The sequence below is a fragment of the Carcharodon carcharias genome, chromosome 20 (assembly GCF_017639515.1).
Source record: "Carcharodon carcharias isolate sCarCar2 chromosome 20, sCarCar2.pri, whole genome shotgun sequence".
Taxonomy (NCBI): domain Eukaryota; kingdom Metazoa; phylum Chordata; class Chondrichthyes; order Lamniformes; family Lamnidae; genus Carcharodon; species Carcharodon carcharias.
In genome coordinates, this window is record NC_054486.1 from 86,801,168 (window position 1) to 86,815,163 (window position 13,996).

General features: G+C 41.0%; 1 protein-coding gene across 3 annotated transcripts in view; it reads right to left on the minus strand.

The window, feature by feature from the left end:
* The window catches only part of atxn3 (ataxin 3), a 48,394-nt gene extending 34,855 nt beyond the window's left edge, over positions 1-13,539 (minus strand). For all 3 annotated transcript variants that reach the window (XM_041214558.1, XM_041214560.1, XM_041214557.1), the window contains exons 1-3: positions 13,476-13,539; positions 2,497-2,661; positions 1,978-2,022 (exon numbers count right to left, since the gene is read on the minus strand). In XM_041214558.1, the coding sequence (XP_041070492.1) occupies positions 1,978-2,022; positions 2,497-2,661; positions 13,476-13,499 (234 nt within the window). In that variant the 5' untranslated portion in view covers positions 13,500-13,539. The remainder of the gene's footprint in view (positions 1-1,977; positions 2,023-2,496; positions 2,662-13,475) is intronic.
* Positions 13,540-13,996: the final 457 nt, after the last annotated feature.

Genomic DNA, 13,996 nt, shown 5'->3' on the forward strand with positions numbered 1-13,996 from the left:
TGCTAATATATTGTACTATTCAAACACTAAGCTACTTCACTGTCAGATGAATCGCCAGATGAGATTGTTAAACAGAATAAACACAAAAATGAACAATTAAAGTTTATTCAGCATGAATACTTCAGCCTCCAAGGACATCTTTTCTTTTCTTAATTGACAAATATAAAATGCTAACGCAAATAGCTAAGGAGAAAAATATGGGGCATTCTTATGATCATATTTGGGGATATGACCAAGTTTGGTTTGTTCCATGCCCCCCGCCCCCCAACAAAACATAAGTGTACATTAACGTATATTTGAGAACAATGCTTTTGCGATTATGAATGGGGCAATGAGGCACTTATCTCCCCACTGGACAAGTGCATTCTCTTGATTTCTTCACTATCTAAACCTGTTTATTTGTGAGTTGTTGTGGTGTCAAGGCAGCCATTAAAATTCATGGTAGCCTCTTCATTGCTGCCATTAACTAAAATATTTCTATTTGTAATCACGACAAATTTCAGTTGCAGTATTACCCCTCCCCAACCCCCTTCAATTCTTTGATGGTTATTCCAGCTTTAGGTTAACCATGAGCTGTGTTAATAGTAAAGGTACTTTGGAAGTGATAACTAGGGACAGGAATTGAAATGCTGAGAAGTCCAATAATGCACATTTTTCTGTACTAAAAATAATGTATGCTGATGGTCTGTAGATGAAATAGTGGCAGAACTGACTTAGGAACAACATGGAGGAAATGATTTAGAAAACCAGATCAGAAGCTATTCACGATATATATATATAAATGACTTGGATGAGGGAGCCAAATGTAATATTTCCAAGTTTGCTGATGATTCCAAACTGGGCGGGGTTGTGAGTTGTGAGGAGCATGCAAGGAGGCTTCAGGGCGATTTAGACAAGTTGTGTGTGGGCAAACACATGGCAGATGCAGTATAACGTGGATAAATGTGAAGTTATACACGTTGGTGTGAAAAATAGAAAGGCAGAGTATTAGTTAAATGGTGATATATTGGGAAACGTGAATGTACAAAGGGATCCGGGTAACCTTGGGTATCAATGAAAGTAAATAGGCAGGTGCAGCAAGCAATTAAGAAGGCAAATGGTATGTTGGCCTTCATTGCAAGAGGATTTGAGTTCAGAAGTAAGGATGTCTTACTGCAGTTATACAGGGCCTTGGTGAGACCACACCTGGAATATTGCATGCTGTTTTGGTCTCCCTAACTAAGAAAGGACATACTTACTATGGAGTGGGTGCAGTGAAGGTTCACTAGGCTGATACCAAGAATGGCAGGACTGTCATATGAGGAGAGATTGGTTCAACTGGGCCGGTATTCACTAGAATTTTGAAAAATGAGAGGGGATCTGATTGAAACGTATAAAATCCTAACAGGGCTAGACAGACTGGATGGATGGAGGACGTTTCCCCTGCTTGGCGAGTCTAGAACCAGGGGCCACAGAGTCAGGATACAAGGCAGGCCATTTAGGACTGAGATGAGGAAAAATTTCTTCACTCAGTGAGATTCTCTACCACAGAAGGCTGTGGAGGCTGGGTCATTGGGTGTATTCAATAAAGAAATTGTTAAATTTTTGGATATTGGGAGCATCAAGGGGTATGCAGAGAAAGCTGGAATATGATGTTGAGATAGAGGATCAGCCATGATCGTATTGAATGGTGGAGCAGGCTTGAAGGACCGAATGGCCTACTCCTGCTCCTAGTTTCTAAATGAGAGAAATAAAAAGCAAAGGGTGAGAATGTAGGTGAGCAATGGAAAAAGAATAAATTAAACCATCTAATTAAATCCAGCTTGCTAGCCTTGTCACTATGACTTTATTTAATAGTCCTATTTATCAACTGCAAGGTTAAGAAAAAATGATTGTTCATATGATTTTCGAATAATGTGCAAAGTGGGGAGAAGAAACAAAAAAAAAGGTTTATTGCTAAATGTAATTGATTTATACGCTTAAAAATCAGATACTTACTTGAATTGAAAAGAATCCACTATCATCCATGTTCCCTGAAGGTTGCTACATTGAGAGAAAAAAAATAGTGAAATAGTGAAGATGGGATAATGCAAATGCTCATGGTACACAGATTAAATGCCAAAGATGTCCATTGTTGATTGGCAGACAAAGCATGTGAAAATCTGCATAATTTCAAATGGGCAATTAAAAGCACTGAGACTGGAGTGGTGTTTTATGAATATACAGATTAATATTGAGGTGCTCTTGACATCTGCTAGTGAATTTACAATTGTAATTTTAGATGGGCAGATGAGGTCTTGGTTTAACAACTTATTTAAACACGACAGCTCCAGCATTGCAGCACACCCTCAGTACTGTGGTGAAATGTCAGTTTAGATTATGTGATCATGTCTCTGGAGCAGGACTGGAAGGCAGAACATTCTGACTCAGGGGAGAGTGCTACCACTGAGTCATGGCAACTGGTCTATGGGGAGCAGCATCATTAAAACTGATGTTGAGTTAACTTTCAGTTTTTACCTGTAAAAATATTCTGTATTCTTCTGTGGTAGTTCCTCCCTCTGCCATTCTTTCTCGCTCTTCTTCATCTAACTGCTGTGCAATTGTAGAGAGGTCTATAGGGCTGAAGTACTCTCCCTGCAACAAATTGTTGAGGCAATGCTGAGCACAGAGGGATCCTTCTTGCTGTGGAATCAAGCAGAGCAAAGCCCATAAAATTTTCATATGAACTGCCAGTCAGAGGTCTCTCACACTGTTGTGTAAATCTATCGAAATTACACAAAAAACACTCAATTCTTTAGTGATAAAAAACTAAGCTTCAAATTTTAATTAAATTCTGCAGTGAGATCATACATATTGTAATTTAGGCTTCTTACCAATAGGGATTCAAGCTCAACTTTCATAGACAGGTTTTGCATTTTCTATGGCCTAAACTTTGACTTTCATGTCCAAATAACTGGCATAGCAGACTGCAAAATAAACAATGACAACCTAAACTTTTGGGATATTTGTCAGAAATAATACAGGATGCCATCATCATACACTCAGTCATATTTAGGAAAACAATAGCAAAGTGGTAACATTACAGGACTAGTAATCCAGAGGTCTGAACTAACGCTCCAAAGACATGAGTTCAAATCCCACCATGGCAGCTGGTGGAACTAAACTTCAATTAATTAACAAATCTGGAATAAAAAGTTAATCTCAGAAATGATCATGAAACTACTGGATTGTCAAAAATCCATCTGGCTCACGAATGCTCTTTAGAGAAGGAAATCTGCCGTCCTGACCTGAGCTGGCTTACACGTGACTCCAGACCCACAGTGATGGGGTGGATTTTTAACTACCCTTTGAAACGGCTGAGCAAATCTCTCAGTTGTGTCAAACCACTACAGAAAAGTAAAAAAAAATGCTGGTACTGGAAATGAGAAAGGCGCACCCTGCAATCACCACCTCACTAACAGCTGGGAACTTGTGCCAACATTGAGAGAGTTGTCTCATAGATTAGTCAAGCAAAAGTCTAACATAGTCATACTCACAAATCATAACTTACAGCTAGTGTCCCAGATACCACCATCATCATCAGAATTACCTGGAAAAAATCAGCAGGTCTGGCAGCAACTCAGTTCTGTTGAAGGGTCATGAGGACTCGAAACGTCAACTCTTTTCTTCTCCGTCGATGCTGCCAGACCTGCTGAGTTTTTCCAGGTAATTCTGTTTTTGTTTTGGATTTCTAGCATCCGCAGTTTTTTGTTTTTACCACCATCATCATCCCTGACTCGCCCTGACCTACTGGCAGGTCAGACCCGCCAGAGATATAGTCCTGAGAATCCTCAACATTGACTCCAGACCCTATGAAGTCTCATGGTATTAGGTCCTGCTCATTACCACTTACAGTTCTCCTTCAATTAATGAATTGCTACTCCTCCATGTTGAACACCACGCGGAAAAAGCATTGAGAGTAGCAAGGGCACAGAATGTACTCTGGATGGGCGACTTCATTGTCCATAACCAAAAGTGGCTTGGTTGCACCATTACTGACCCAGCTGGCCAAGCCCTGAAGGACATATGTCAAACTGAGCCTACATCAGGTGGTGAGGGAACCAAGAAGAAAAATCCTATTTGACCTTAATCTACTGTTGCAGATACAGGTCTGTGAACTGTATCTGGTAAGAGTGAACACCACACAGTCCTTCTGAAGATAAAGTCCTGTCCTCATAATGAAGACACCCTCCATCATGTTGTGTGACATTACTACACAGTGCTAAATGGGATAGGTTCAGAACAGGGCTAACAGCTCAAAACTGGGCATCCAAGAGGCACTGTGAGCCATCAGCAGCAGAAGAATTATATTCAACCACAATCTGTGACCTCATGGTTCAGCATATCCCACATTATCCCGGTTCAATGAGGAGAGCAGGAGACAATGCAGGAGCAGCACCAGGCATACTAAAAATGAGGGACCAACCTGGTGAAGCTACAAGACTACATGCATACTAAACAGGGAAAGCAATACACTAAACAGGGAAAGCAGTATACTAAACAGGGAAAGCAGTATATTAAGCAGGGGAGACAATATACTAAAATTACGCAATCCTAAAACTGATCAGGTCAAAGTTCTGCAGGTCTGCCACATCCAATCATGAGTGATGATGGACAATTGAGCTAATAAGAGGGACAGGCCTTGAACTAATAAGAGGGACAGGCTGGTCAATGATGGGGGAGCCCAGCATGTCAGTGCAAAAGACAAGACTGAAGTATTTGCAAGTATCTTCAGCCAGGAATAGCAAGCGGATGATTGATCTCGGGCCACCTCCTGACATCGCCAACATTACAGATGCCAATCCTCAGATAGTTCAATTCAATCCATGTGACAGCAAGAATTAACTAAGGCACTGGATAAAGGGAAGGCTATGGGCCCGGCAAAGTCCTGGCTGTTAACACTGAGGACTTGTGCTCCAGAATTAGCTGCATTCCAAACCAAGCAGTTCCAGTGCAGCTACCACACTGATGCCTGCTCAACAAAGCGAAAAATAGCTCAGCCATGTCCTTTGCACAAAAATAGGACAAATCCAATCTGGCATCAGTCTCTTCTCAATCATCAGCAAAATTATAGAAGGTGCTGTTAACAGTGTTATCAAGTGGCGCTTATGCTCACTCCTCTATGTTGAACACCACATGATGCTCAGTTTGAGTTCCAGTAGGGCCATTCAGCTCCAGACCTCATTCCAGCCTTGATCCAAACATAGACAAAAGAGCAGAATTGAAGAGATGAGGTAAGAATGAGCGCTGCCTTCGATGTCAAGGCAGCATTTGACTGAGTGTGGCATTAAGGAGCCCTAGCAAAGCTGGAATCAATGGCAACTGGGGGAAAACCCTCCACTAGTTGGAGCCATACCTAGCACAAAGGTAGATGGTTGTGGTTGTTGGAGATCAATCACCTCAGTCCCAGGGCATCGCTGCAGGAGTTCCTCAGGATAGTGTCCTAAGCCCAACCATCCTCAGCTGCTTCATCAATGACCTTCCCTCCAAATAAGGTCAGAAGTAGAGATGTTTAATGATTGCACTGTGTCCAGTACAATTCAGAACTCCTCAGGTACTGAAGTAGTCCAGGCTGCATACAGCATGACCTGGACAAGCTCGGGCTGATAACTGCAAATAGCAAGTAACAACAGGCTTCACGCTTGGAACATAGAGATTATGCATCTGTAGAAAAATTAACCCTTACTGGAAGTTCAGTTCATGCATAGACCAACATTTAGAAAATGGAAAAACGAAACATGATGTTTAAAAATCAGCAATTTAAAAGAAATAGAAAGTAAATGATGGGAAGAGAAATAGATGATATCCCTGATACTCCAACCTAAAAGCAGAAAACTACGTAGTAACCCAGGCAGCCACGGCTGTAGTCTTCAGTTATAGTAACTAGATATGTGACTTATCCTCAGATATCAAATTCAAATACCTCTGAGTTACAAACTCACCCATGGATTAGCCAACCCTATCTCTCCAACCTCCTCCAAATCTACATCCTGCCTACACTTATTATTTTGCCCGCAGTACCCTTCAGCAGACTAGACTTGCGACACTCTGGAACTTTCTCAGCCTGCCTCAAAGACCTACCAGTGTCACCATGGACTTGATTATGTCCAACTACTGCTCACCATCTGTTACTCCTTTATGATACACCTTGGGACAGTTATCTATGTTAAAACACCACATAAATCCAAGTTTTATCATGTAGATCTGTGCCTGATTAACTGTTCAAACATGAAAAGCATTAACAAGTCTGTTCCTTTCGTCAAGAGGTACCCATACAAGCACACCTCAGTTTACTTTGGTCAATTTTCCCCAACTTTTGCAGCAAGACTGTCAATTTTGTGTCCCTACCACTGCCTACACTGAGATCAGTAGAGACTTGGGGTTAAGTATGGAATTTCCTGTTCTGTATGACTAAATACTTACCACTTGATTAATTTAACTGCAGAACTAAAAAGGGTTTCTTTCCCCTCCAACTGTCTTGGTGCCTTTCCTAGGTTAGTGACGTTAAACAAGATATAGTTCCACAGGTCCAGGCAAGTTTCTGGTATCTCATTAAATGGCCATTCTTCTTGTGCAAGTCTAAACAGTAATCATCAATCACTATTCATTATGGTGACACCAGTTATACTTGATCCTGCAGTCACTGGGGAGGGAACTGATCAGATTTTCTCTTTGGTTTCTGAAATATAAAGTGCAAATGTAGAATGCCCAAGTCATGAAATATGGGTACTTGTTGATCGAGAATCACTTGGTACCACATTGTGTTGTATATTTGTCCGCTGGGGAGACTCCACCAGGAATTTCTATTTAACAAAGACATCTAAATTTATTACAGTCATCAACATAAACAAAAGTATATATTTGGCTAAGAAAGCTACTCAGTGCTTTAGTATGGTTTCTGTTCTGTAGGTTGTAGGCTCAATCTTTAGAAAGTCCTTGGTGAGGGGATTGTGGGTACTGGCAAACATGTTTTCTGGTTGAGGCAAAGTATTAAATTAGAGAAGAATAAATGGAGTGTAGCAACTCCTATTCCATTACAGATTAGTTTAAGGGTGGAAATGGCAAGACCTGTCAAAAGGTCAGCCTGCCCACTTCTTCAATCAAGATATTGCACAAGAAAAAAAATTAAACTAGGGTAAAATTCTAGTTTAAAGAATTCATAGTTATCAGGTTAATATTCCTGGCTTTCCTACTGGTTGTTCACATTCACATAAATCAGGCCGCAGTGGTCAGTTGAGCTTGCATATCACTGTTGGACAGCATTCCTTCAATGTTTTAACTGTTCGCCTTAACCATTCAGAAGTGTTTTGCATAATCATTCCTTGCACGATACCATATGTAATTCAGCAGTTAAATACAGATCATTTGCCTTTGAAAGGCAAATGGAACCGAAAATATTTCTAGCATTTCCAAATTCAAACTTTTGATCTCAAAGAGTAAGCATTTTTGGAATTTGTTCAACTGTTACCAGTTAAAACTGTTGGAACTTGCCATAATTAGAGCTGTTAGAATCATAGAATCTTACATTACAAATGGAGACCATTGTTATGAGACAGCCTTTTGGTAAAGCTGAGTTATTTAAAAATCCCAGAAGGAAACTTTAAACAACTGTCATAACTTATATTTTTAAGTGGTATGTTTGAGATGCAGCTCTAAATTCAGGATTCTGACCGCCAGTTCACAAGAGGTTTTATAGTAAACTAAATGAAACATTTTAATTTACACAAGTTAAATATATACACATGGCTACAAATGACTACAATCATAACTTTTAACAAATTCCCAAACTAATCTCCAGTAAGGCAACAGCACCCATAGGTTTAACCAGACGCCAGGCAAAGCATTTTCATTCAAAATTAGGTTCCTTTCACTTTGGTTCCTGTGGAGACAGTTGTAGGCTTACAAATACTTTGATCTTACATTGTCTCTGCCCCACACACACATAACTGCTATCCTTATACCTAGCACAGCTCACAATGTAAATTCTCATTGTATCACCAGCCTCTTCTAACAATAAAACTTCTTTCATAGTACCAATATTATTAGTAACATAAACTTATTGCTTGGTCTCTGCTAGCTAGGTGCTGGATTTCACTCGCGTTCTAGAATGCTCTATTCAAAAAATGCAAATGCACTCTACCTCTCATATCTCAAAGTTAGTACACATCAAAGCACCCAGACTAGCTGGCTTTTATCCATTTAAAACTCACCCACAGACTAAATCTCTATTTTAAAGGAAAAATATTTCCCAATAATATTATATACATTAATAGCTTCACGGGACCATTCAGCTAATTACAAACATACGAACTAGGAGTATGAGGCCACTCGGCCCCTTGAGCCTGCTCCACCATTCAGTAAGATCATGGCTGATCTGATTGCAACCTCAAATAACCTTTCACTCCCTTGTTAATCAAGAATCTATCCAGCTCTGCCTTAAAAGAATTCAAAAAATCTGCTTCCACCGTCTTTTGAGGAAGAGAGTTCCAAAGCCTCATAACCTGAGAGGAAAAATTTCTCATCTCTGTCTTAAATTAGCAACCCCTTATTTTTAAAGTGACCCCCCCCCCGTCCTAGATTCTCCCACAACATCCTCTCCACATCCACTGTCAAGACCCCTCAGGACCTTAAAGGTTTCAATTAAGTCGCTTCTCACCTTCTAAATTCTAAGTGGGTATAAGCATAACCTTTCCTCATAGAACCCACCCATTCCTGGTATTAGTCTAGTAAACCTTCGCTGGACTGCATCTAATGTATTTACATCCTTCCTTAAATAAGGAGACCAATACTGTACACAGCACTCCAGATGTGGTCTCACCAGTGACCTGTACAACTGAAGCATAACCTCCCTACTTTTGTAATCAATTCCCCTCACAATAAATGATAACATTCTATCAGCTTTCCTAATTACTTGCTATACCTTTTGTGATTCATGCACTAGGACACCCAGATCCCTCTGAATCTCAGAGCTCTGCAATCTCTCACCATTTAGATAATAAGCTTCTTTTTCCTTTCTGCCAAATTGAATGATTTCACATTTGCCAACATTATACTCTGCCAGATCTTTGCCCACTCACTTAACCTAACTTTATCACTTTGTAGTCTCCTTACGTCCTCTTCACAATTTAATTTCGCACCAATCTTTGTGTTGTCAGCAAATTTAGCAACCATTCCTTTGGTCATTTATATAAATTGTAAAAAGTTGCGGCGCAAGCACTGATCCCTGAGGCACAGCACTCATCACATCCTGCCAACCAGAAAAAGACCCATCTATGCCAACTCTTTGCTTTCTGTAAGCCAGTCAATCTTCTATCTATGCTAATATGTTACTCCCTACACCATGAGCTTTTATTTTCTGCAATAACTAACTGTGCCTATGTGGTTCATTGTAAGAGCTGTCCAATTAGAGTGAGGGAATGGGACTTTCACCATGGCCCTGCAAATTATTTATTTTCAAAGCATTTTGAACTGTGAGGAGGATAGTGTAGAACTTTAAAAGGTAATAATGGAATGAAAAGACAATGGCCGATGAAATTCAATGCAGAGAAGTGTGAAGTGATTTGTTTTGGAAGAACATGGAGACACAACATAAAATAAAGGATACAATTCTAAAGGGGATGCAGGAGCAAAGGGACCTGGGTGCATATGTACATTTCACTGAAGGTGGCAGGACAGGTTGAGAGTGTGGTTAATGAAGCATACAGTATCGTGGACTTTATTCAAAGGGGCACAGAGTACAAAAGCAAGGAAGTTATGTTAAACCTGCATAAAATATTGGTTCGGCCTCAAAAGGAGTATTGTGTCCAGTTCCAGATGGCACATTTTATGAAAGATGTGAAGGCATTAGAGAATGCAGAAAGGATTCACAAGGATATATCTAGGGATGAGGAACTTCAAGTTAAAAAGATAGACCGGAGAAATTGGGACTGTTTTCCTCGGAGAGGAGATTTGATAGAGGTATTCAAAATCATGAGGGATCTGGTCAGAGCAGATAGGAAGAAACTGTTCCCATTGGTGGGAGGGTTGAGAATGAGAAGGCACAGATTTAAGATAGTTGGCAAAAGAAGCAATGGAGACATGAGAAGAAGCTTTCTCATGCAGCAAGTGGTTAAGATCTGGAATGCACTGCCTGAGAGTATAGTGAAGGCAGGTTCAATCAAGGCATTCAAGAGGGAATTGGAGTATTATCTGAAAAAGAATGTGCAGGGTTATGGGGTGAAGGCTTGGGAATGGCACTAGGTGCACTGCTCCTTTGGAGAGCCAGCACGGACATGACAAGCCAAATGGTCTCCTTCTGCGCTGTAACAATTCTGTGATTCCGTGAAATATATATAAAATTCACATCTGAAAGCTATTAAATTTGATTCTGTCGCCCTTTTAGGCAGTGCATTCCAATTTTTAACAAACTGCTGCATAAAATAGTCTCATTCCCTCCCCTCTGGTTCTTCTGTTATTTATGTTAAACCTGTGCCTCTTGGTTATTGATCCTTCTGTCACCTAAAACAGTTAACTTTGATGGGAAAGGTTTTTTTTAAATTAATGGGATGTCAACTCTCACAATCAAAATGAAATGGCCAGAAAAGGTTAGCAATTATTTTAAAAGCCTCATTTTTTAGAACCTGTATTTTGAAACAATTTCTTGAAGGACAGCAAGAGTTGCATAACTTCTGGAATATAAAGTTTCAACCCACATCAAATGTATTGCATAGACAAGTCCAAATGTAATTTACAAAACTGGAAATCTGGGTTTGTGGTAATTTTGCAAAATTTCCATGATTCTGGAAAGGTCTCAGCAGATTGGAAAATTGCAAGTGTAACACCTCTATTCAAGAAAGTAGGGAGCAAAAAGCAAGAAACCACACATCAGTTAGTCTAATGTCTGTCATTGGAAAAATGCTAGGATCCATCATTAAGAAGGTAATAGCAGGACATTTAGAAAATCATAATACAATCAGGATGAGTCAGCATGGTTTTGGGAAAGGGAATTGTATTAGACAAATTTATTAAAGTTCTTTGAGCATGTAACAAGCAGAGTGGATAAAGGTTAACCTGTAGATCTAGTATTTGGATTTTCAAAAAGTAGTCAATAAGGGGTCATATAAAAGGTTGCTGCACAAGAGCTCATGGTGTTGGGGGTGATGTATTAGCATGGTCAAGTACTGGCTAACAGGGAACAGAGTTAGGATAAATGGGTCATTTTCAACTTGGCAACTATAAGCAGTGGAGTGCCACAGGGATCACTGCTGGGGTCTCGAGCATGTGGGAAAAATGTGGGGTTGTCCACTTTGGCAGGAAGAACCAAAAAGCAGAATATTATTTAAGTGAAGAAACTGCAAAATGCTGCAGTACAGAGGGATCTGGGTGTCCTTGTACGTGAATCACAAAATGTTAGCATGCAGGTACATCAAGTAATTAGAAAGGCTAATGGAGTGTTGGCCTTTATTGCAAGGTAAATGAGTATAAAAGTAGGAAAGTCGTGCTACAACTGTACAGGGCATTGTTGAGACCAAACCGAGAGTACAATTTTGGTCTCCTTACTTAAGAAGGGTTATAATACTTGCATTGGAAACAGTTTAGAAAAGGCTCACTAGGTTGATTCCTGGGATGAAGGGGTTGTCTTATGAGGAAAGGTTGAGCAGGTTGTGCTCCAGAAGGAGAGGTGATCTTATTGAAACATGTAAGGTTGAGGGGGCTTGACAGGATAGAAACTGATATGTTTTCCCTTTTGGGACCCAGTTTAAAAATAAGGGGTCTCCCATTTAAAACTGAGATGAGGAGAAATTTCTTCTCTCAGAGGGTCATTAGTCTTTGGAATTCTCACAGTAGTAGATGGTGTGTCATTGACTATATCCATGGCCGAGTTAGACAGACTTCTGATCAACAACAGAATCAAAGAGTATGGGGAAAAAAAGCAGGAAAGTAGAGTTAAGGCCACAATCAGATCGGCCATGATCTTCTTGAATGGCCAAGGCCTGGAGGAGCTGAATGGCCTACATCTGCTCCTATTCCTTATGCACAATAGATAAAACAGTGATTACCATATAAACACATTAGTAATTATATGGATATGGCATTTGTATAGGGGATTCACCCACAAACTTGGCCAGTCTATTTACAGTATTGTTGTGCACAAGAATCAGAGGCTTACATAAGCCTTACATTACCAGATATAATGGCAAATTCAGATGTTTATTGTAGGTATACAAAAAACAAAAATAACTACTGTATAATCAACCTGAAATTTACAATTAATCACAATCACTATAAACTCGTAACTTCCTGTGACGTTTTATATGGAGTCAAGGCAAAGTGCTGACTTCAAATGAAGTTATAAGGCAAGAGATAGTTGGATCAGGAAGCAGTTGTAATTCAGTCCCCATTTTAAGTTATACATTCTGTCTTTATTTTTGTATTTCCATTACAATTCCAATATCCATAGCTATATGGGAAACTACATATGTAAGTTTGTCACAACCAACATTTTACTGTAACAAAAACAAGAAATGCTGGAAAAACTCAGTTCTAACAGCATCTGTGGAGAGAAAAACAGTTAACGGGAGAGGCCGCTGTGGCGTTTGGCGTCGAGTAGCCTCCCCCTCTTCCTACTCAACATTTTACTGTATTGAGCATCGATTCTACCTATTCAATAGCCTAACGTAAAGATAGTTGAACTTCTACACTGTCAATGAATAATCAACGTCATGAAGTAAAAGACTATCATATTAGCAGCGATTTTACCAAGATTGTAATACAACCACAACAGGACAACTGTGCTTTTATATAGTGTAGTAGCGGCTTTCAGGCTAAACGTCCAACTTTTCCACGCTCAAATGGTGCCCTGTACGTCGTCTTTGAGAGTCACACAACGTGCAGTAATTAAAGTTGCACCACGCAAAAACTGTTTCCCTATGCGTGCTCCACGAGAATCATCAGAAGTGTGCAGGATCAGAAACGGGAAGTCAGAAGCTGATACAAACGATTTACTTAACCGTTCAACGAACTGAGAAGATCAACTTCGGAGGATTTACACAAACATCACTTGCTAACTTTGAGTACTCCTCTCTTGCCTGATAGGATGGATTTTTTTTTTGGGACGTTTCTCTTCAGATGTCGGGCCGGGATAGTAATCGCCCTCCCAAGGTGCGACACATCTCGAGGGCAGCCCTTTAAAAGCTGAATTATTGCACCGCGACTCGGAGCCGAGCTATGAGCGGTGAGTGTACGGGGGCAGCCGCTCCGGCCTCAGGCCAAGGGTAGGGAACCCTGTGGCGCTGGCAGCCAGCGGCTGTGAAACTCCCCGCCCCAACAGCCGCTTCACCGCAGCCCCGGAGGAGGAAGAGGGGGAGGTTTGAGCAACTCGACGCCAAACGCCACGGCGGCCTCTCCCGCCGCTGCTTCCCGGGCCCGGCGAGCCGCCGCCACGGCCATTTTAAACAGTAATCGCCACATCAACTCACTTTCTCGTGAAATATCGCCTCCATGATGGATAATGGACCATCATCCTATGCGGCGTGACCCGGCGGGGGTCAAACCCACGAACCAATCAACGGCCGGGGCGCACACATACTGCGTCCCAGCGACGTAGACAGTCGCAGCGGGAGTAGATCTCCTCCCCCACCCTGTTTACTGGTAGTTGTACATGGACTACAGTCAGAAACAGAGTGCAACATAGAGATGGAAACTTATTTATTTAAACGAAAGCGTTCACGCGGACCTGGAATTTCCTCAATCCCGTTTACGTCGCCGTGTTCTCCTGCCGGCGGATTTTTACTTTGACCGTTGTCCCACCACCCGCGCTCCCCTCTCCGCTCGTTTTGTCGAGGCCAGAATGTCCGAAAGAAATCCAGTGTGTGCAAGCACCATTAGGGCTAAGGATGAGATGCTCCATGGAAATCTGCAAAAAAAAACCCAGGATGTACTCAGCAGGTCAGGCAGTATATAATATAAGGTAGGGGACATGAGTAGAGATATCCTTAGA